We start from the raw sequence: 22,663 nt of genomic DNA, 5'->3' as shown, positions 1-22,663 counted from the left end.
GTCTTCTGTTACTTGTAGCTGAAGGTATACTGGTAAGGTGACAACCCCGCTGGGAGAACAGTTCTCACCTGGTAAAGGATGACGTAAACTATAAGGAACTTTGCTGATCTCTAGGAGCTACAGCCCAGGCCTGGATCCACTGACCTTTGGTCTTCTAATGAGAAGGGTGATCTTGGTTTGGGTAAGGAATGATAATGACCTGAGATGTCATCTGAATCAGCTGGCAGGATCTACAAAAGGCACAATCCTAGCTGTCCGGAGGTTCAGTTCACCAAACATCAGTTAGGTATGTCCATGGTGCTGGGGGCCTCAGGATGAATCAGACACAGGTTTTGCCCATAAGAGGCTCACAGTGCAGTGGGAGAGACAATCACAGGCCAGTGATGAGTGATGTATAGGTCTACACAAGGTCCAGAGCCTGACGTGCAAGGTGGCTGGGTAAAACTTCATGAGGGCATTTTGAAAGACAACAAGAGAAAACGTCAGAGAGAAAAAAAGCATTTCTTGGAAGAATGGACAACATATGCAAATTCGGGACAACCTGGCTCCCTCGGGGAAAATTACAAGTCATTTAGCGTAATGGCAACCGGGCTGGCCACCTACAGGTCATTGGTCTCTGGGCAAATTACTTGATGTTTCTGAGGCTCAGAACTCACATTTATAAGAGAAAAAGAAAAAAAAAAAAAAGGAAAAGCAAATGGCTGCAAAATTAGGCAACAGAATATATATGCAAAGCACAGGGCTTGGCATATATTAGGTGCACAAGAAATGCTCTTTATTTTCGTCACATGGTTTTAATTCATTATCTTCCCTGACCCAGGTGGTTTTCTTCCCTTTCTCACTCATTCCTGAGCCTAGTAGTGAGGCCCCCCAACTCCCGCAGACTTTTCCTCAGGCAGGAAACCCGAGCCCACGGCCTGGCCTAAGACATCTTCTAGGGCTGGATGGTTTGTGTGATTCCTTCTCTTCTCTCTCTTTTTTCCCCTAAATGCAACAAAATAAAACCAAACAAAAAGCCCAACGCCTGGCGTGGCTTGTCAGGGAGTTATGCAAGTGTGTAAAAAAATAAAATAAAATAAACACTGCGTTTTCGGCATTTGGGGCTGTTTGATTAGGCACGGAGCAGAGCCAAGGGCCGGTGAGACATAGGGAAAGCTCAGGGCAGAGTGGACAGGGGAGCGGCTTTGAGAGGGAGCTGGGGGTGGGGGCAGGAGGAACTTGGAAATGGCTGTTTGCCTCTTGCAAACTTGGCAAGGCTGTGGCTGAATGAGCCCAGCCACTGGGCATTTGGGACCCAACTGCTCCACATTCTTTGGCCATTCACCATCCCTGTTCCCTGGCCACCAGGACACTCCAGGGGTCATTCCATCTATTCCCCTGTCACTGTAAAAGACCCTGCACCCTTGTGTCAATAGTTAGGGCTCCCGCCTCCCGTCCTGAGGAGATCCCACAGCCTGTCTTGATTACTCACCACCCCTATCCGCGTCCCCAACCTCCCCCCCCCCCCGCCATCAGTATAGCTTTTCTGCTCTAACTTAACTCCTGCTAACTACAGTTTTAGCCCATTTTCCTTTAACCAGTCTGAAATGAAGCTGGAGAACAGCTGTTTGCCGCCCCAAGACGTGAGTCTCCCTCCCTCCCTTCATCAGGCTTGACTTCAACATCATGTGGGTCCCTGCGGGTGTCCGCAGCCCTTCAAGACACTCCACAGGCATTCACAGCTCCCCCGCCACTTATCAGGCTGTTGTAGCTTTCGTTTCACTGAACCCTCAAAACAGATGAGGCTCAGAGAGGTTAAGTCACTTAGGTAGGGCCACACAGCTGGTAAGTGATGGAGCAGGGGGTTGACTCTGGGTTTTATTTCAGAATTCCCCCCCCACTCTTCGGCAGCATGTCCGTGTGGAGGCGTCCTCGCCCGGATTTACCAGAATCTCACAGCCTCACATTTCCTCTGAACTGGGAAGATGCTCTGAAGACTCTACCCTGAGAGGAGGAGGGCGTGGCCAGGACCACGGGCCCTGTGGAGCCTGTTCCTTGTCACTTTCTAGATTCCTGATAGGGAAACTGAGGTTTCGAGAGGCTCTCAGACCCAGTTCTGACCCCCACGATGCCTGGAGCTGCGGCGGGTGCTGCGGCTGCGTGGAATCCCCAGGGTGCGGGGCGTGGGGAGGGGAGGAGGCAAGGGCAGAGGGTCTGCGCCAGGCCCCAGAGGACATGTGCCGCGGCCAGCCCCGCGCTCCACGCGCAGCGCCCCGGCTGCGGGCAAGCGCTTGCGGGAGGGGGCTACGGACTCCCGGGCCTGGCACTCCAGTCCGTTTTTTGCTGCGGATCCCGGCAAGGGGGGCCGGCTCGGGGGGTGGGACTGCAAAGGGGGGGGGGGGATTCCCTCCCTCGTGCGAGCGGAGGACTGGCCCCTCTCCGGGCTGGGAGCTCCGGCCGAGCGGAGGCGCGACGGAGAGCACCAGCGCCGGACGGAGAGCAGGGAGCGGACCGCCAGAGTGGGGCTTTGCGGAGAGCGAGGGCCGGACCGAGCCTCCCCAAAGGACCGATGCGCCGGGTGGGGCGCTGGCCCCGGAGGGCGTGAGCCGCCCGCAGATTGAGCAACTTGGGAACGCGCGGGCGGAGCGCGGGCGAGCCGGGCGCCCAGGACAGTCCTGCGGCGGGCGGGCGGGTGAGCCGGCCGCGCCCTCGCCCCTCCCGGGCCTGCCCCCGCCGCGGCTGGCAGCGCGGAGGTGAGTGCCCCCGGAGCTGCCCCGTCCTTCTCCCTGGCGCCCCCTTTCCCGGGACCCGGGGCGCCGCGGGCCGTGCCGTCGGGGCTCCGCCGAGCTGAGTGCGGGGGGTGGGGGCGGGGGGCGACAGCGAAGGGAAGGGGACTTCTGACTGCTGTCGGGTCGGAGGGCGGGAGAGGGCACCTCCTGGAGCCGCTCCTGCTTGTCCCGCCACCTCCGTCATCCCTCAAGCCAACGCGCAGCCCCCTCCCGGTTGCTGCCCGGGGTTCCCCTCAACCCCGCAGCCCCCGGTGACCGTCTTCACTCGGAATCTCATCCCGTCTGACTCTGACTCTGAAACTGACCGAAGCTGATCGTTCTGGATTCCCCAAACCCATCCGCCCTATTCACCCCTCCTCCCCAAGCCAGAAGTTCTCGATCCCCTGGTGTCATCGCCTCGGATCCCCCTGAATCCCATGGCCCCCGGTTCCCCCCCCCCCCAGTCCCGCAGCCCGGGTCCGGGTCCGACGTGGCAGGCAGCTAGCACGGCCTCCGCCAGTGCCCTGCGAGGTGGCGCGACTCCCTGACCCACGCGGGTCGGGCGCTGAGGGACGGGGGTACTGCTTGGTCGGGGAGAGGTGGGGGCTGTGTTCGCCCGGGGTTCAAAGGAGGGCAAAGACGGATTCTGGGCGCGGGCGCTTGGGGGCAGGGCTTTTCTTGTGAAACTGGCCCCTTGGACTTGGAGAGTCCTCTTGGATTTGGGGGGACAGCCAGAGGTCCGCCTCCCCTCCCCCTGCACCTGCTGGGCCTCTCCCGGATAGTGGGGAGGGAAGAAGAATTTGCGCGCGTGGGGCGCAGATGGAGGGACGTGAAGGAGCCTTTCCCCAATGCCCTCGGTGTTGGGGGGTGGGGGGCGGCCCCAGCACCTGGCTTGGCTCCGGCCGACACGCTAATCCCGACAGGTCGGGCAGGCACGTACTTGGTCCCGCCCCCCGCCCAGCAATGCTTCTGCCCCCGCCCGCCAGCCGCGAAACTCTCCACCCGTAGCCGGTCCCGGGGAGGGTTAATGAGAAATTATCGGGATGGTTTACATTTTTGGGTCTGTATCCGGCCCGGACGGAGTACCAATTTATCCTGATAGTGTTACAGGCAAGAAGGTGAATGTGACTCCAACCTTATGGGGGCACCGAGTCCCCGCCCTCAGCTCCATCCCCGGCTGTGTTCCCCTCCGCAGCCTGTGCCCTTCTCTGGCGAGACCACCTAACAGGGAGGGCACCGCCTCTCTCCTGGGTCTCCCGCCCCAGCTCTGCCTCTGCCACCAGTTCCTTCCCCACCTCCGGGGTCAGCTCCCTGTCCCTTGCCTCGCCCTCCAGACACCCAGTCCTAAGGTTGGTAGCCCTGAGACCCGTAACCTGTCTGGACCAGAAAAAAAATGGGAGTAATTCTACTTCCTTCCTAGAGTTGTGCTCAGTGAATGAGGGCCTAGCGCATGGCAGGTGGTGCAGGTACCTGATGAATGTGAGCCTTTCACCCTGACCCTGGCTGAGACAAAATGCCCTTCCTTCCCCCCCCCCCCCCTCCCGGGTGCCTGAGACCTTGATTACTGCCAGCAGTTCCCATCGCTGGCTCTGCCCATCCAGGGTAGTCTGTGTGTGTCCACTGCCCTTGAGGGTAGGGGGGTAGGATGGGCAGGGGCTGGCTGGAGCTAGCTGGATGCACCCACCTGTGATCTTCTGGGGCTGGGTTCTACCGTGTTTTCAGTCTGAGACCTGTCCAGCTTTAAAAATTGCATTTCACATACGATTCTGAATTTTCAGCTTCTCTTTTTAAAAACATCAGAAGGTCTGACCATATGAAACCATTATTTCTGCCCATCGACAATCAATCAACTGAAAGTGCTTGAACTTTTTCCCATCCAGTGATAGGTGAGGGAGGCCAGTGTCCTTTGCTCCAGTGAAATTCCGATGTGGATCGTCCTGCCCGTTTTCCAGCTGAGATCGTGGTTCCATAGTGATTCAGGTGGGAGAGGGCCAGGGTGAGCATGGCAAGAGCCAGGCTGAAAGCTAAGCCAGAGTGGGGGTGGGGGGTGGGGGCGGGGAGGATTGAAGGGAATAGAAGGAAAGTAGAGGCAGGGCAAGGAAGGGAGCTGACCTTTGCCGAGCACCAAGCCCGATGTGCCAGGCACCGAGCCAGGCAGACACAGGAGATGCATAGGAGACCTTTCCTGCTCGTAGGACCCCATCGATACTGATCCCAGAGTGAGACCCAGGATTTAACACCAGTTGATCTGCGTGGCCTTCTCCTGCAGTGTTTGTCCGGCGTAAGGACCCACGGCACCCCGAGCATGTATCTGCCAGGGGTCCCAGGACCTCACTTCCACACATGCCTCAATTAAAAGTTAACCCTGCCATGCTGAGTGATCGCATTGGGGCCAAGGCAACTGACCATAAAGATCCAAAAATGGAGATTGCGTAACAGTGCTCAGCATCGTGGTTGGGATCCAGATGATACCAAAACAAAATGAAACGCCCGTCTCGCTCTTTAGATGACCATTGGCGTGTCGACACAAAATTGTGTCTTCTTGGTCACAGAAAATACAACAGCTCTGAGCGAGCCGTTCTGAGCAGCGGCGTGCATTAACTCGTTTAAGCCATGAAAAACAACCACCCTCTTGCAGATAAGGACACTGAGGCGACCGCCCAGTCCCACCTGCGGTAACCGCTAACACATAGCGTGGCCAATACAGTGATCTGACTTCCGCCCTTAACCGTCGTATGTTCTACGGGCCAACCTCTGGCTGAAGACCCCAGTTTGATAAGCTCAGCCGGATGACGGTGATTTGTAGGCGATGGAAGTGTGTGGTGGGGGCTGGGGAGCATGGGAGGCTCTGGCAGTTCACGCAGGGAGTACTGGAGGGGCATGTAGGGGCTGGCATTTGGGGGTGGCTGGGGGCGTCTCCCCTGGCTCCGGCTGCAGCGCCAGGTGGGACCCGTCAGCCTCGTGTAAACACTTCTCCGGGCAGCTTAACCACTTGAGTGTGACTGGCCTTCAAAGCCGGGCGGGAGAGGCCGAGGAGGGAGGTGCTGAACTCCCTCGTGGGATAATGATTTATCTCCCATGCAGGTGGGCTCACTGGGGCCTCCCTGAGAGGCGAAGGGGAAAGGGACTGGGATGGGGTGGGCGGGGCACTGCCACTCTAGCATTTCAGATTTCTCATTCGTAAGCCAAAAACTCAGCCAACTCTCAGAGCAAGCCTGTGAAATAGGCATCTTTGTCCCCATTCTATAGATGAGGAAACTGAGGTTCAGGGAGGCTCAGTGACTCGTTCAGAGGCATCCAACCAGCAGACGGGAGGGCAGTGCTTCCCTGGCATCTCCAAAGCTTCCTGAAGGCTCGCTGTTTCCTTCTATCCCTGGGTGAGCGTGGGTGGGTCCGCACCAAAGTGTTCAGGGCAGTGCTCGGGCAGACCTCTCTGCTGGGAGAATGTGTGGGAGCGCGCGATCCTGAGCGTGAAGCAGGGTTTTCGGCCTCGGACTCCCCTGTCGGGCTCCAGACACATTTCACTGGGGAGGGACCAGCTCCCCCTGCCCCCATCACCCGGCCAGCGGGTCCAGAGACCTGGCTCTCGCTGGGCTGGGGGATTATCCCCATTCTCTGTGTCTCTGGCCAGGGCGGGCATCGCTGCCTCTTTTATCCTCTCACAAAGGCCAGGCCCGCAGGGCCTGCTGTGTCAGAGTTTCTGTGGCCGGGGGAAGCCTTACTTCCTTTTCTCCCGCCAAGCCCAGAGGGCCACGCAGAGTCTGCCAGCTTGTCGGGGGCCACTGCTCTAGCCCCACAGGTGAAAGGCACAGGGGTGACTCAGCACTGGGAAGAGAGGGCTGAGGGGTCCCTTACAGAAGGACAGAGAGAGCTCCTCTTCTAGAGAGAGGCGATTGCTGCAGCATGACGTCTGTAGGATAGACCTAAAGAAGGACTTCCAGTTAGAGCCCGGCCAACATTGGGCAGGGGTGGGGCCAGCTAGTTCCCAGTGATCCACAGATTTGATCTGTCTACCATATTCCAGCTGCTTGGGTAGCCGGCTCCAGTCCCAGGTTAGGGGACTCTGCAAACTTCCTGGGAGAAGGGGCAGATTCCTTCTACAGGGGTGCCAGGTGGGTAGCTTGTAACATTCAACCATTCTGAGTTCTCACAGTCTCCTGGCTAAGGAGAGCCACAGGGGAGGGTAGGAGGTATAAACTGGGGGGGACCGCGTGGTTCCCCAGAATTAACCTTTCTTTCTCCTCCCCTACCAGGTTGGTTTTTGGAGGCGTCCCTGCTGAAGTGACAAAGAGTTCTCCCACGTGACACCCCAAGGTGCCTTTGAGGAACGCTCTCTGGACCTCCCTATGGGCTGATGAAGAAGTTGCCTCCCCACGCCCTCTCTGTCCCCAGCTGAGATTATGGTGGATTTGGGATACGGCCCAGGCCTGGGCCTCCTGCTGCTGACCCAACCTCGCAGGCGTTAGCAAGAGCCCTGCACTGTCCGCCCCCCCTCCCCAGAGACCACCCCTCCTACCAGGGGCCTGGAGTTGGCGAGTGACTATGCGGCTTGGGCTGTGTGTGGTGGCCCTGTTTCTGAGCTGGATGCATCTCGCTGCCGGCAGCCGGGGGATCAAGGGGAAGAGGCAGAGGCGGAGTGAGTAATGGAGCGGGGCCGGACCACCGCTGGCCTTGGGAGCGGGCGGGGGCCGCCTGGGGACTAGAGGGCCATCGGTGGTTTCCTTCTCTGATGACCATTGCAGATTCTACTTGTCTGTCGCCACTTCGTACTTTTCTCAGTAGATTATCCTGCTTGTGGATTATCCAGCTTGTGGATTGATTTGGGGGAGATTACCCACTCTGCAGATTACCCACGTTGTCTGTTTTCCCCTTTGTAGACTCTGCTTTCTAGATTAACCTCTCTCTTGTGAGGATCCAGTTTGTGGATTATGCCGCTTTGACATACCACCAGCTTTGTGTGGTATCCATGGAGATGTGTCCCCTACCGCTGTGGCCTGGGGTTCATGGTCCTCTCCTCACCGACAGGAGTTCAGGGCTCTTTTCTTTGAGTCTTGGCTGGAGTGCAGCCCTCAACCCCTTGGGGCCAGGAACTCTGCTCAGCTTGGGCAACGGCTTTCCCTGCCCAGATCACCGGGCAGAGACAGTGGAGCACGGAGGCTCGTGAGACTATCCACTCCCGTGGTTTTTAACTCTGCCCGGTGGGATTCAGGGAGCCGCACGGGGGGCTGAAAGGGAGGCAGTGGGAAGGTGTCTGGCCCCACTGCCCACCCAACCAGAGTGCCTCACTCTTCCCTGCTTTCGGTAAGATTCCACGTAAGATGTCACTGGAAAGAAGGGTCCTCCCAGTTTAAAAACTAAACCGAACTAAATTCTATTATTGTACAGATGGGGAAACCGAGGCTAGGACACGGGAGGAGATAATAGGCCTAAAGACACAGGGTCGGTATTGGAACGTAATTAGTTCCCGTGAGCCCAGTCTTCCTAAAAACAGAGCTTGATAGAAATCGCGACTGACTGGGCAGCCCTGAGAGCCCTCGGGCCTCAGCCTGGCTCCAGCAACGGGGGACCCGTACCTGCCCAGTATGTAGTGGGAGTGGCCACTGTGTGTATGGGACCGTGCCAGGGAGAAGGAGGAGGCCGATGTTACAGACCCCAAGGCCTGTCCCTCATAAAAGATGCCACGCCCCCAGGCCGGAGGCTCCACAGAAGTGTGGCACAACCAGACGGAGGCCCACGAGTAAAGGTGGAAAGGCAGTGGAGATTTGTCGGGCCTCTGCGGGAGCGGCCAAGGCCAGAACCCAGCCCAGGGAGAGAAGCTCAGAGAATTGGTGAAGCTGAAAATCCCCAGCTTAACAAACAATTAGAGACGGTTAGGTTTAATCAGCAGCGAGGCCTTGATTTTCCTCCCTTCCTCTCTGTTGCGGCCAGCGTTTTGGACTCCATGGGCCAGATGCGGTTTAGCGGTTCATAACCAGTCTCCTCTGTTTCCAAGATGGGAGAGACAGAGAGAGAGAGAGAGAGAGAGAGAGCAAACGGGAGGGAGGGAGGACTCGTGCTCCCGCGACGCACACTGGCTGTCACGCTTCCCGCTCACAAGCAGAGCCACGCATCCCCCACCTCCAGGGGGGGTCGAAGCCAGGGGTCGAAGAGCTGGGTTCAAGACTTTTGTACAGAAAAAAAATAAGTGAATAAAAAGCGCTGGCCTGAGCCTGCAGAAAGGGCTCGGTCCCTGCAAAGGGCCATCAAATGCAGCAATTTGGGTGGGTCTACTTTTTTTTTTTTTTAATGTTTATTTATTTTTGAGAGAGAGAGAAAGCGTGAGTGGGGGCAGGGCAGAGAGAGACGGAGACACGGAATCCCAAGCAGAGTCCAGGCTCCGAGCTGTCAGCACACAGCCCGACGTGGGGCTCGAACTCACAAACTGTGAGATCGTGACCTGAGCCGAGGTCAGACGCTCAACTGACTGAGCCACCCAGGCGCCCCTAGTCTATGTGAGATTTTATTCATATCTATTTATGTGTCGTGAGCTCTTTGTAAAACACCAAGCTCTGTATAGACTTTGGGATGCACGTCACTGTTATGTAAACAACGTGTGGGCCATCTTGCGCTCGGGTTTTCAGGGTTGAGGGGAGGGAAGAAAGAGGCCCAAGATGTGGTGTGTGGCTACCCTGGCCTCCTAACCACTGGACGGCAGAGGAGGCTCGCTGGCTGTGCTGTGAGCCTCTGGTCTGTCGACTCTGCCATCATCTGTAACTGCGTGTCAGTAGGGCTGTTAGAAGCCACCCCATGCGGCTCTGATCTGGAGGCACACCCCAGTTTTGGGTCCAGAAATGGCTGGTCGCATGTCTGATGGTCTCCCTGCCTGGAGGGGGAGAAACTGAGCAAAGTGCTCTTCAGTTGTGAGTTACCAACCCTGGCAGATTGACTTCCTCCTCTCCTGTTCGCCGAGGACGCATCCCCTCCCTGAACCCCGTCTTCACTCACTCCGCCTCTTGTCTTCTCGCCCTCTCCAGAATGCCTTCCCGCCTGGATTTTGTGCCCCTCACCCTGCCCTCATGTTCTCACTACTCCTGGCATTGAGGGCTCCTTCCCCTTACTGAGACCCTTCTCCTAACTGATTCCTGGGCCCCTTGCTTAGTCCTGCTCCCATGAAGCCCCCATTCCTTCACTGAATCCTGACTCCCCCATCCAACCCCATCCAGACTTTGTGGGGAAGTGAGATCAGGGGAGACTTCCCGGAGGAGATGACTTTCGTTCTGAGGCTTGAAAGAGTTACTCAGGCTCAGGAAGTGGCAGAGAATGTTCCAGGAAGAAGGACCGATTTGAGCAAAGACACGCAGGTGTGAAATAGTGTGATGTGGCCAGACCCCCCCCCCAAAAAAAATAGTTGTGGATGGCTGAGGGGTAGTGTTGAGAAATGAGGAGGGTAGGATCAGCTCAGGGAAGCTTTCCAGGCCAGGTGGAGAAATTAATAAGGCCAGATGGGTCTCAATTCTGCTGGTAATAGGGAGCCATTGAGGGATGTTGGGCAGGGGTGTTTTGGCTTTAGGAATATCTACTTGCAGGGGTTTTACACAAGGATGAAAGAGCCACACAGGCCGCAGGGGAATGGCGGGGGGAGGGCACAGCCTTGCCTTCCTGGCCTGGGGAAGCGGGCTTCACTGAGGACTTGGGGGAGGGCAGGCAGAGCCGTGGGAGAGGGTTTTGTGAAGAGGTTGGGAAGCAGGCTCCATCCCTACTCCGAGTGCCCTCCACTTCATCCAGCCCACCCAGCCTCCTCAGCCAGGCTGCGGCCCTCCAAGGCTGCCTCCCCCGTATGCCTCCCTCCATCGTAGGCAAAGGGTCCTTTCGTATGGTGAATCTGGCCATGCCCTTCTGCGGTCACCTTCCCTGCCAATAGGAAAAAGCCCTATGTTCCATTCTGTGAATGCACTAGGATGTTCGGTGCCTCGGAGCCTTTGCACAGGCCGTTCCTCCTGTCTGGCACACCCTCTTCACCTAGCCGGCTGGGTAAGGGAGTGCCTTTCATTACTCATCCACTTACACGGTGCTAGCCAGCCCTGCCTGCTGCATCCCTGGGTGGGCCTTTGTTTATATCTCCAGGTCCCCAGCTCCTAGCACTTCTGGGCACGTGTCAGGTGTGCCATAAACGTCTGGGGAATGAACGAGCCTCGGTTTTTCCCTTTGAATCATTACGTGCCCCCCAACACCCACCGTCTTCCGGGGACCCCCCCCTCCCCTACACAGACCCCCCTCCCTATGGCTGTCCATTGCCCCACTGCCCGTGCATTTGTCTCACTGAGCCGAGAACAGCGTTGGGTTCCTATCCTTCCTGACCAGCATCCCTTTCCTCGTTGAACTTCCCAGCTTCTCTCTGAGCCCCTCCTCCTCTGCTGGCCTGTGAAGCAAGCGCGGCCAGGCTGCTCAGCCTCTGCCCGGGAATGCCTCTACTTCCACGGTGGAACCACGGATGCCCACGGCTTCCACGGACAGATCCCCGGGTTCTCTTCCCCGCTCCGCAGCTGATTTCTTGAAGGAGATGGCTCTCCTTCCTCTGCTCCTCGACCGCTGCCCTCTGCCCTCGCCCCCACCAGGGGCGCCAACCCCCGTCCTCTGCTGCCTCGTTATCTGACACCTCAGCAGCCAGGGGCCTGCCCAGGGTGCTCTCCTCTTGGCTTCCACTGAGTTAGGTCCCTACCTGTCCGGTTGCCCCTTCGCAGCCTCCTAGCCGCCCTTCTTTTCTTCTGTCCCTCCCTTAACTTCCTAATTCCTCCTCTCACCCTCTGTGCCCACTGTCCGCTGCCTCATGGGCCCCCATGCCTTCGGGACTGTTTTCGTGCCAAGGACTCCGCATCGAGGTCTCCAGCCAAGGTGTTTTTTCTCTCGAGCTCCAGAGCTACGGGCTCGACTCCCTCATAGACACCTTCCCCCGGATGCCCCACGGGAACCACAACCTCAACCCATCCAAAACCCGACTATGCATCATCTCCCCCACCCAAACCTGCTCCTCTTCCTGCGGTCCCTCTCTCGGTGAAGGGCCAACAGCCACCCTGTCACGCAAGCCCAACACCTGGGAGTCACCCTCGGCTTGCACTTTCCCCAGCCTCTCGGCCCCACGTCCAGCCCATCACCTGGTCTGGTTGCTTCTCCCACCTGAATATCTTACCTCTGTCTGCTCCTTTGCATCTTCTTGGTTCAGCTGTGTCTCTTGGAGCTGAGGAGTCTTCCTGCCTCCAGATTGCCGTCCCCGCAACCCTTTCTCCATACCACACAGTGATCCTGACCACGTCTCCGATTTTAAAGCCCTGAGTAATTCCTCACTGCCTGTAGGGCAGTGTCCAAACTCCTGCGTACAGGTTTAAGACCCTTCCTCATCTGGGCCTGCTTCCCTCTCCAACTTTCTGTCTTACTCCTCCCTCCATGGTCCACCCCCCCGCCCCCGATGCTGATTTCAGACCCCGAGTGCTCCACGCTTTCTCTTGCTGTGTCATTGAGAGATCCGAAGCGACATGCACACAGAGGTTTGTTGTTGGTTGAATGCGAGGAGGATCGCAGTATTCTGAGGGGCCTTTTGCAAATCTGTCCTTAACAAAAGTGACAAGGACGGAATGAATGAGCATGGGGACATAGCTATAGTGGCCGGCAAATGGGACACCTGGATCAGTTCAGTTATTGAAACCCAGGCAAGATGGGGTGCCTGGGTGGCTCAGTCGGTTAAGCCTCCGACTTCGGCTCAGGTCATAATCTCGTGGTTCACAAGTTCGAGCCCCGCGTCAGGCTCTCTGCAGTACCTTATTAATTTGTAACACAGCCGAATAAAGACTCAAAGTGGAAGAGTAGTCCCCAGGGCTCCCGCGTAACGCCAATGCAACATGTGAGTATTTTTGCTCTTAGAAGAACTAAACCAAGAACAATATTAATTGTTAAATGCACTGGTCGATTAACACTGACTCTATGCAACTAAATTCTATACTTAAAAAAAAACAACAATCGACTCCTACTTCTGGTCCCCACGTCACCCGGCGTGGTCCTGCCCTTGGCCTTCCTAAACTTCGTTCCCTCTGCCTGGAGCACGTGCGGGCCGCGAAGCCTTGGCCAAGTCCCGTCACTCCTCCAGGTCCTCCCCCGTAAAAACGAGGATGATAACATAATAACAGCACCTGCTTCATGGATTGTGCGACTTAAGTGAGTGAACACTCGATGACCTCTGAGGACAGATTCAGTTCTGGACGCTTGGTAGTTAGCGGCCGTTGCCGTGGTTACGGCGTTGTTACATGGTTGTGTTCGTCATGGTCTTTTTGGCTCCTTCTGCTCGCCTTCTTAACTCCAACTCATTCTCCTGTTCTGAAATCAGGGATCGCTCCTCCCAGCAGCCCTCCAGAGTGGACGTCCTCACGTCCCTCTCCGGTGGTGGCAAGGGAGGCACACTAGACACTGTGTTTCGCCCCGGGTCACAGGCTGGGGACTTGGCTCCAGCTCTAGGCGACTCGGAAGCCTGAGCTGGGGGTCCACTATGCTGCGTGTAGTGGCAGTGGTCCCGCCGTCTGTTCTGATCCTCCCGGCCCTCCGTCTGCAGCCCGTGTCTCCAGCCCCTCGCTGCAGGCTGGGTCCTAAGTGGCTCATAACCTCTCTCCCTGTCCCCTTCTCCACCTGCGTGCCTTCCCATGGAGTGAGCCTCCTTTAGTGACCAGCCACACTGTTCTGCCACCTACCCTAGCGCTTACCCCAGACTCCTCCCCCCTGTTGGTCACTTCCGCCTACATGTTATAGTCCCTAAGCTTCTCTCAAATCTGTTTCTCTCCATCTCCAACTGGGCAGAATTTTCTTTCAGACATTCTCATCTTCCTCACCTGGATGAGCTGGTCCACTTCCTTCCAAATGGCCCTTCAATCTCTGGTCTCCACCCACGCTGCCGGAGGAACCTTCCAACGTACAAATCAGCCCGGGTCCTGCACCTTGCCGATAGCTTCCTCCTGTCTAATCAGCTCGGAGAAATGTCCCAGGAAAAACTCTGCAAAACAAGGGTTCTGTGGCCAAAATGTTTGGGAAACAAAGTTTCCTCTGTCCCCCTCCTAGGGAGCCACTGCACAGTTTGAATAAAAGGGTTGAAGACGCCCTACAGTAAAGAATCCTGTTTAGACCCGTGGGACCCAGCAGTTCTCGGTCTTACCTGACGTAGTGGCCTTTTCTCCACAGCCTTTGACGAACATCTAAGGGAGAACATGGTCCCAGGAATGCTCTTTGGGAAACGCTGCCTGGCAGGATCAAGTTCAAATTCCTTACCGTGATATCGAAAGCTCTTATCTTTCGCCATCCCCCTCCCTACCCCTCCTGCACCCCAAATTATCTGCAATTCCCCTGGCTGTTTTACACCTCTGTGGTCCTGTTCCTAGAAGGCCGTGATCTCTACTTCCTAATGGACAAATCTCTACGGATTCTTCAAGAGTCGGCCCAAATGGCGCCTCCTTTGTGACTCCTTCCCTCTCTTCTTTTTGGGGTCACTATCGCCAGGCCTGCGGCTGTCAGCATTTGCCCGTCTGCAGGTCTGTCGGCACCACCGAAAGATCAGTTTGGAGGGTCAGGCGACCTCGTGTCCAGGCCCCTGACGCTCACACTGCACAGGGTACTTGGGAGGGGCTCGGGGAGTGTTGGTTAAACAAGTCCATAAAGGAATGACATCGAAGGTTTGAGACCCCGTGCGGGGGCTGGAGATCACACCGCCTCAAAGGATGGCCAGGGTTTCTCAACCTCAGCATCAGTGCCATTTTGAACCAGACAATTTCTTGCGGGGGCCACCCCGTGCATTATAGGATGTTTCGTGGCATCCCTGGCCTCTCTCCATACCGGTAACAACGCCCCTCCCCGGAGTGACAGGTCCCTAGACGTTGCTACATATCCCCTGGGGAGCAAAATCGTCTCTGGTTGAGGCCACTGTTCTGGACATAGTTATTCTAGTTGTTTTCCTGTCTCTGACCAGATGATCCTTTGCTCAGATGGCTTAACCCATTGTCCTTCTTGACCTTAAACCTTTCTCAAGGCTAAAAAATACCCGCCTTCCATACCTGAGCCTTCGTACCTGAGGCTGAACCTTGCTTCCTCTGGGGAGGGGAGGGGTAGGTTCTGGGAAGCGCGCGGCTTCAGCAGCTTCTCCCGGAAGGGTAGAGCAAGCCCGGAGAGCGAGCCTGTGTTGTGCCTGGAGCTAGAGAGACACTTAGGGTGGACGAGGGCGCTTGCTTCAGGCATCTGTGCTAGTTCCCTTGAGAGATGACGCTGGGGAGGTTTACAAAGCAGTCTTAAAATGTTTATTCATTTTCGAGAAAGAGAGACAGAGCGTGAGCGGGGGAGGGGCGGAGAGAGGGGGAGACACAGAATCGGAAGCCCTGAGCTGTCAGCACAGAGCCCGACGTGGGGCTCGAACCCACGACCCGTGAGCTCATGACCTGAGCCGAAGTCGGACGCTTACCCGACTGAGCCACCCAGGCGCCCCCATGACACCGTCTTAAAGAGGTGCCATCCTGGCATGTGCCTCCTGAGAAGCACAGTCATTGCGCGGGAAGAAACCCCAGTCTACTCACTTCCCAACCGTGTGGGGGCCTGGGAAAGACGGTGGCCTCGCCTACAGCCCCTCCTTCCCCCTGTCCCACCCTTGCAGTCAGTGCCGAGGGGAGCCAGGCCTGTGCCAAAGGTTGTGAGCTCTGCTCGGAAGTCAACGGCTGCCTCAAGTGCTCGCCCAAGCTGTTCATCCTGCTGGAGAGGAACGACATCCGCCAGGTGGGCGTGTGCTTGCCCTCCTGCCCTCCTGGCTACTTCGACGCCCGCAACCCCGACATGAACAAGTGCATCAGTGAGTGTGGGGAGGGCTGGAGAAGGCTCTGGCCCCCGGGGGGAGGGTGCTTCGGACCGTTGGTGGCCGGCAGGAGGAGTAGAGGGGACACCGAGGGGTGGGGGGCAGGGATGAGGCTCCTGATTCAAGTATCCAGCTGCCAGCCAGACATCTCAGAGGGTCCATTCTCCTCTCCGGCTCAGGGGGTCCACCTCAGAACCACATCTCCTGCCTCCAGACGTGCACCCACCTGCACTCCCGCAGGGTCCTGAGCCACTCACACCACCGACCGGAGAGCCGGCCTCTCCGCCTCTCGCTGTGACGCCTCCGGTCCATCCCATAACCACATGGTGCCCGCCGCCTCCCCTCTCTCTCCATCCTCACTGCCATGGTCTCACCCAGGCTCCTTCTGGCACGTCTCCTCTGGAATATTGCAGGAGCTTGTTTATCTGTCCTCCAACCCCACCCTCCCTCCACACCACAGCCAGAAAGCCAGGTGCTTCTGAGACGTATGTCCTTTCCCAGGACACTCCTGCTTGAACCCCCGCCCCGGGCTCCCCTGACTGCGGGGAAATTCAAGCCTCCCCTGCCTCCGCCCAGGTCTTCTCTCTGGCTGGGGTCCGCTCTATCAGCTGCAGCTCCGCGTGCTCTAAGGCACGGCCCGGCCCACCTCTGTTCAGGCTCACGGTGGCACCCTGGGGGACAGGCAGGGAACACACTCTGGTGACCAATGCCAGTGCGCCTCCCAGTTGGTCAGTGCCTCGGAGTTTAGAACGCATTTCCAGACCTCCTATCAGTCGAGCCTCACAACAGCCTTTGGAGGGAGGTGGGACCTAAGTGACAGGGGTCCTTCTTTTGGATGACAACGGTGAGGCCTGGAGGGGGAAATGATGGCCCCGAGATCGGCCCTGGGTTCTAATCTCAACTCTGCTTCTCACTCGTTGTGCAACATCGGGATTTTGCAGCCTCTCAAATCCTCATCTTTAAAATGGGAGTGGTAGTTTTTACCCCCCTAGGGTTGTCATCAGAGGCATATAGAAAGCCCTAGATGTCTGGCGCTCTGTAAGTGGTACCTGCTGTTGTCTTTACTGTATTTCACCTGCGACCAAACCCAGGAATCAGCAAGAGAGGAGGGAGGCTAGCGGAAGAAACAGAGATAATGCCAAGAGCCCAGGAGGCACAGAGGAAGGGTGGGGTGGGGTGGGGTGGGGTGGGGAGCTTGTGAGGCTAGAGGTGGGGCCCTGGGGCTGCCCTCTTGGTCCTTGGGGTATTTGGGGTAGGAGTTCCTGGCTGTGCCAGCTCCTGGGAAACTGGCAGCCCCAGCTTCAGGTGCCAGAGACTGGGAGGAAGTTAGTCCTGCCCACCATCTGGGAAGGGAGAGATTGTGAAAGGCCCTGCCTACTTTCAGCCCTGCAACCCCCCCACCCCCCACTTCCCCAGAGGAGGGAGAGCTGGCAGGAGGGGATGGGGAGGGACCCAGGAGTCCAGCCGGGGTGGTTCTTGGAACCAGGCCTTACAGGGGGAGAGGAATTTGCCCTGGGATCTCTCCTCTCCCCACCCCCCTCCAAGCAGAGTCCTTTCGCAGGGCAGGAGGGGAACCAGAGCGTGGGATGTTGTGGGGGCAACGGAGAGAGGAAACCGTTGTATCCCTCCGTTCGACTCTGACCCTCTGACCGGGTGGCCCTCTAGGGTGCCACGACACGCTGGGACCCTTCTCTCTCATCCCCACTGATCCCACAAGGTGTCCTGCCCTCCTCCTCTGAAAACAGCTGTCTGGGGCCTCACCTTGGTTCCAGGGCCTGGTGTGGGGTTTGGGGTGGAGTTAGCTGACTGTCCCTGGCAGACCCGAAGAGTGGCCACTTCGGCCTGCTCTCCCCACCCCGCCCTTGCCTTCCCTCCCACAGTCATGGCCGCTCTAGGCCAGAGTCCTGCCCTCGGGGAAGTGGGGGGGGGGGTGTCTGCCCTGGAGGGGGGGCTTTGGGGATGGGAGATGAATCAGAGGGCCCCCATCTGGTCCTCTCCTCAGAGTGCAAGATTGAGCACTGCGAGGCCTGCTTCAGCCACAACTTCTGCACCAAGTGTAAGGAGAGCTTATACCTGCACAAGGGCCGCTGCTATCCAGCCTGTCCCGAGGGCTCGGCGGCTGCCAACAGCACCATGGAGTGCAGTAGTCCTGGTGAGTTTGCTGGGAGCTGCGGGCAGAGGGTGCGGGACCCCAGGGGAGGGGCGCGCAGGGTGGTGTGGGGGGCAGGGCAAGCCTGGGCTTGGGGGGGGCGTGCAGCAAAGCTTACCCCCCCCCACACACACACACACCCACGACCCTGTGGGGTTTCTCTGCCCTCTGCACTGAAGATGCCTCCAGGCACAGAGCAGGTGGGGGAGACTCCCGTGGAGAATTCTGGGTGGGGGGGAGGGGGGGAGGAGGTGTGACCCTCTCCCCCCCCCTTCTCTCCCTCTTCCCTCGCTTCCTGCCAGCACAATGTGAAATGAGTGAGTGGTCCCTGTGGGGGCCATGCTCCAAGAAGAAGAGGCTGTGCGGCTTCCGGAGGGGCTCTGAGGAGCGGACACGGAGGGTGCTCCACGCCCCCGGGGGAGACCACGCTGCCTGCTCCGACACCAAGGAGACCCGCAGGTGCACAGTGCGGAGGACACCCTGTCCTGAGGGTGAGCTGCGCCCTCGGCCTCCCCAGGGCTGGGAGTCAGGGACCGCCACGGAGGTGCGGCCGCTTCCGCCTCCTGCCCGTCGCCCAGGGCCAGGTGGGAACCCCAACTCCGGGTGCCAGGTCCCGGCAGAGAGCAGTCCCCAGGACTCTGTGTGGTGGGAGCTGGGACCTTCAGTGTCCACATCCCTCCAGTTTCCCCATCTCTTGGGAGCCAGCAGAGGTTTGGCACCGGAAGGACCCTCGGAGGTCAGATGGGGGCACAGAAGGGGATGCTAAGACCCAGAGAGGTGCGGTGATGTGACCAAGGTCACACAGGCAGTAGGCGGCAATGATGGGGCAGCTGGCCCTGGGGGCAGGGGAGTCGGGGGCTGTCCTGCTTGTCCTGAGAGCTGCACCGAACATCTTGGCCCACTGGGGCCCGAGGTCTGAGGAGGTCACAAGGATGAGGAGGGCGTCTGGTTCGTCGAGGGGTGGAGGGTGAGAGGCTCCCAGACCCCCGTCTCTGTGCCCATGTTGCAGGGTCCTCGGAAGTAGCCGCCAGTCAGAGGAAGCCTTGAGGTCCCCAGCTGCCTAAAGGCAGCGACTCCAGCCCCCCTGCTTCCCCCGCCCTGCTTCCTCACCACCCCCCCCCCCAAGAGCCCTCGGCCATGCCCAGGGCCACCTCGCTTGCTGTGGGACATCCTTTGTTGACTCTTCCTGCTGTTGGGTTTGCAGGGCAGAAGAGGAGGAAAGGTGGCCAGGGCCGGCGGGAGAACGCCAACAGGAACCTGAGCAGGAAGGAGAGCAAGGAGGCGGGCGCCGGCTCCCGGAGACGCAAGGGCCAGCAGCAGCCGCAGCACCAGGGGACAGCGGGGCCGGTCACGCCTGCAGGGCTCACCTAGGGGCCTAGGGACATTCTTCAGCCTCCAGGCCCGTGCAGAAAGAGTCCAGCGCTGCTCTGTGTGATGAAAGCTTTACTGAACTGGAGCGCTGGGGGCACAGCGTTCACACGCTCTCCATACGTATATGGACACACAAACACACACACACACACACACACACACAAGGGTCCATGGCCAAACATGCAACCAGCGTACATGTGTGCATCCGTGTGCGCGCGCGCGCACACACACACACACACACACACACACAATCGAGGCCACCGGATGACACTTTTATCTCCCGGACGTCACCGTGTGAACAGGGTGGGGAGGTGGAGGGGTCACCTCTGCCTGGCAGAGGGCCCAGCGTCACAGACTTGGTTTGCGATGCTCCCAAGGGACATGTCAGAGAGACCATTTCCCCGCGTGCAAGCCCAAACAGAGTGGAGCCTTCTGGAGGAGCTGATAGGATCAGTCCAGGGTGGCAGACAGGAACCAAAGCTCAAGGCCTGTTCAGCATCTCCAGCTGTGTGACTTTATCATTGGAGAGTATTGTTACACACCCATGATCCGTGTCAGGGCTGCCCCGACTCTGAAAACTGCTTAAAAGTTTATTTCAAATTAAAAACAAAACCAAATGACAACAGTAGCCACAGGCAGCACGTTCCTTTTCAGGGTCCAGGGGTTGGTGGGGTACACGGGAGCAGGAAGGAACAGGGCTGAGTTTTGAAGAGATCCCCTAATGGCCTTCTGGACAGAGGGTCCAGAGCAGGAAGAAAACTTTGGGGATACTCTGAGAGTGATAACCAGCTTCTCTACATCCTTATTACTCAGAGTGTGGTCTGCGGACCGGCATCAACGTCATCACCGGGCGGCCCGTTAGAAGTGGGAGTCTCGGGTCACATCCCAGACCTGACGAACCAGAATCTGCGGTGTAACAAGGTTCCAGGTCCCTGGCGTGCACATTCAAGTTTAAGAAGTACTGCTCTGATTACCTCTGCGGACGGAACCAAGGTCCTGGCCACCTGGCCGCGGGAAGGGTTCTGGTCGGCCGTGCAGGAAGACTTGCCATCTGGGAGAGGTAGAATGCATCCTGGGGGGGTTAGTGGCACCCTAGGGGGCGGGGATGCCCAGGTTCTCTGGGATGGTTGGAAACCCTTGGATCCCAAAGACAGAACGGTGGGTAGAATGACCTCTTGTGGCATCCCCAAGTGTCCACTGTCAGCCTAGTGGGCCCCGGGCCCCGGACTCAGTGTTTGGTTTCCAGGGGGAACCAGGCAGGGACCTTGCCCTCACAGAAGGAGAGGTTGGTAGGGGTGACAGTCACAGACCAAGGGATCCTTCCGATAAGTGTGTAATCACAAATGGGTGGAGTTGAGGCCAGTCAACCCCTGGCACGTACACATAGCTATGAAAGTGAATTAAGGTGAATCGAAATAAGACTTTATCTCAGGGAAGCTTTTCAGAGAAGGTGGTATTTGAGTCAAGCTCTGACAAGTAGGAGTTAAGACAGAGAAGGAATGGCGTTCTAGACCAGTGCTGTACGATAGAAATATCATATGAGCCACTGATGTCATTAAAAAGTTTTCTAGTGACCACGCTTAACGAGTAAAAAGAAACAGGCGAAGTTAATTTTAATCATGTCTTTTATTTAACCAAATAGATGCTAAAATGTTACCTCTTTAACATGTAATCAGCATAAAAATGATTAACAACATCTTTTACATTTTCTTTTTCAAACTAAGTCTTCACCACTCTGTGTATGTTTACACTGCACAGCGTATCTTAATTTGGACACGGAATTCTCACCGGAAATACTTGATTTGTATTTAGATTTCAGAAAAATTGAAAAGTAGATTCGCATACTGAATTCCTGGTTCAGGAATAGTTAACGGTTTTCCAACTATTGAATTGAATATGTTTTAAATTTTAAATTGAATAATTAAAATTAGATAACAGTAACGATTCAGGTCTTCAGTTGTACCAGCCATGTTTCGAGGGCTCACTAGCTACATGCTACTGTGTTGGACGGCAGAATTATGTATAGGGGGCACTGTACATGCAAATGTCCTGTGGCAGAAAGGAGCGTGGTGTTCAAGGGACTAAAAAAAAAAAAAGCCAACGTAGCTGGAAGGCCTGGAGGGCAAGTGAGGTGAGAGGATTCCAGAAAGATCTCCCAGAGTTGGGTCTTTATTCTGAGAGCCAGGGGAAGCTGCTAAAGGATTTTAAGCAGCAGGCCAACATGCCCAGATTTGCATTTTGCAAAGATCCTGGAGGCTGTCGTGTACAAGACAGATTGGAGGGAAGCTGCCTAGGGGGCTGTTGCTGTCATCCAGGTGAGAGGTGTTGGAGACACGGACTAGAGGAAAGGGAGACATGTGGATAAAGTCAAAAGGCATTTGGAGAATAAAGTTGGCAGAGTTTGGTGATAAACTGGATGTGGAAGAGAGACGAAAGGGAGAGGAGGCTTCAAGGACGAAGTTCCCATTTCTGTCTGGAACACTCACAGGTGAGACGGGGAACCCATGAGGAAGACCAGTTTGGGAGGAGAGGGTTTGGACCGTGGTGAATGTCAGGTGCCTCTGAGACATCCCGGTGACCATGGCGAGTAGATGGTGTGTAAATGCAGATGCAGGTCTAGCGTGTCCGGGGCAAGCCTGAGCTGGAGCATAAACTAGTATAGAGCAGATAATTGAGGCCATGGGTTTGGAAGAGGTCGAATAGAAAGAGAGCCGGGGGAGGAGCGCGCTCAGGACTCAGCGGTGTGGCCCTCACAAAGATCAGATAGTGGGGAATCAACCTCGGAGGATGCACAGCAGAAGCAGATGAGAAGGACCCAGGGAGCCAGCGAGCAGGAGAGAGATCACGGGGACCTAAAGTGCTCAGGGACCACGTAAAGGAGGACTGGAAATCAACCGTCGGACTTTCAACACGTGTGCCAATAGTCACCTCAGCGAGAGCCATTTGGAGGGGTCATGGGGGCAGAAATCGGTAGAGACGGTTCCTCCAGGAAGTTTAGCCCAGAAAAGGGGAGAAGCAGGACAGGGGCTAGAAGGAGAGATGGGGGTGGAGAGAGTCCTTTTTTTTTTTTTTTTTTTAAAGGTGGGAAAGACTTGAACACGTTTAAAACCCACTGGGAAGTGTCCAGTTGAGAAAGAGGTCGAATCCACAGGAGAGCAAAGGGAAACGAGGAGAGCCAGCTCAACAGCCAGGAGAGGTGTGTGCAGGGGAGGGAAGGCTAGAGGTCTGGAAGGTGGGGGAATCTCCGGTGTGTGCACCTGACACCCTGTGGGATCGTCTCTCTGCCTCTGCCCCTGCCCCTGCCCCTCCCTGTTTCTCTGACAGTCCTCCTCTTTCCCTCTTTTTGGCCCCCTATCTTTCTCTGTTCCCACCTCAGCCCCTGATTCTAGTTGTGCACGCCGTTGTTTCTCTCTGTTCTTCTGTCTCCCTTCTGGGCACCAACCCTCAGCCCCGCCACGTCTTGGCTGCCTCTGGCTCTGATTGGTCCTGATCTCCCAGATCCCCTGGGTCCCCAATATGCAAAGCGTAGCCATGGATCAGCAGCCTCGG

General features: G+C 57.1%; 1 protein-coding gene across 1 annotated transcript; it reads left to right on the top strand.

Annotated features, from left to right (window-relative positions):
- The first annotated feature begins 2,408 nt into the window (after nucleotides 1–2,408).
- On the top strand, nucleotides 2,409–19,742 carry RSPO1 (R-spondin 1). The gene is made up of 6 exons (XM_043574524.1): nucleotides 2,409–2,732; nucleotides 7,001–7,383; nucleotides 15,400–15,591; nucleotides 17,597–17,746; nucleotides 18,046–18,234; nucleotides 18,948–19,742. Exons 2-6 carry the CDS (start codon nucleotides 7,290–7,292, stop codon nucleotides 19,112–19,114), a joined length of 792 nt encoding a protein of 263 aa, XP_043430459.1. The 5' UTR covers nucleotides 2,409–2,732; nucleotides 7,001–7,289; the 3' UTR covers nucleotides 19,115–19,742.
- Nucleotides 19,743–22,663: the final 2,921 nt, after the last annotated feature.

The sequence above is a fragment of the Prionailurus bengalensis genome, chromosome C1 (genome assembly GCF_016509475.1).
Source record: "Prionailurus bengalensis isolate Pbe53 chromosome C1, Fcat_Pben_1.1_paternal_pri, whole genome shotgun sequence".
Classification (NCBI taxonomy): domain Eukaryota; kingdom Metazoa; phylum Chordata; class Mammalia; order Carnivora; family Felidae; genus Prionailurus; species Prionailurus bengalensis.
This window is presented reverse-complemented; position numbering and strand designations above follow the sequence as displayed.

Excerpts from the sequence above, each read along its gene's own strand:
- RSPO1 (XM_043574524.1), top strand. The coding sequence starts at position 7,290 with ATGCGGCTTGGGCTGTGTGTGGTGGCCCTGTTTCTGAGCTGGATGCAT. Across the intron at positions 15,592-17,596 it reads CGACATGAACAAGTGCATCA|AGTGCAAGATTGAGCACTGC; the intron begins GTGAGTGTGGGG and ends TCCTCTCCTCAG. Across the intron at positions 17,747-18,045 it reads CATGGAGTGCAGTAGTCCTG|CACAATGTGAAATGAGTGAG; the intron begins GTGAGTTTGCTG and ends GCTTCCTGCCAG.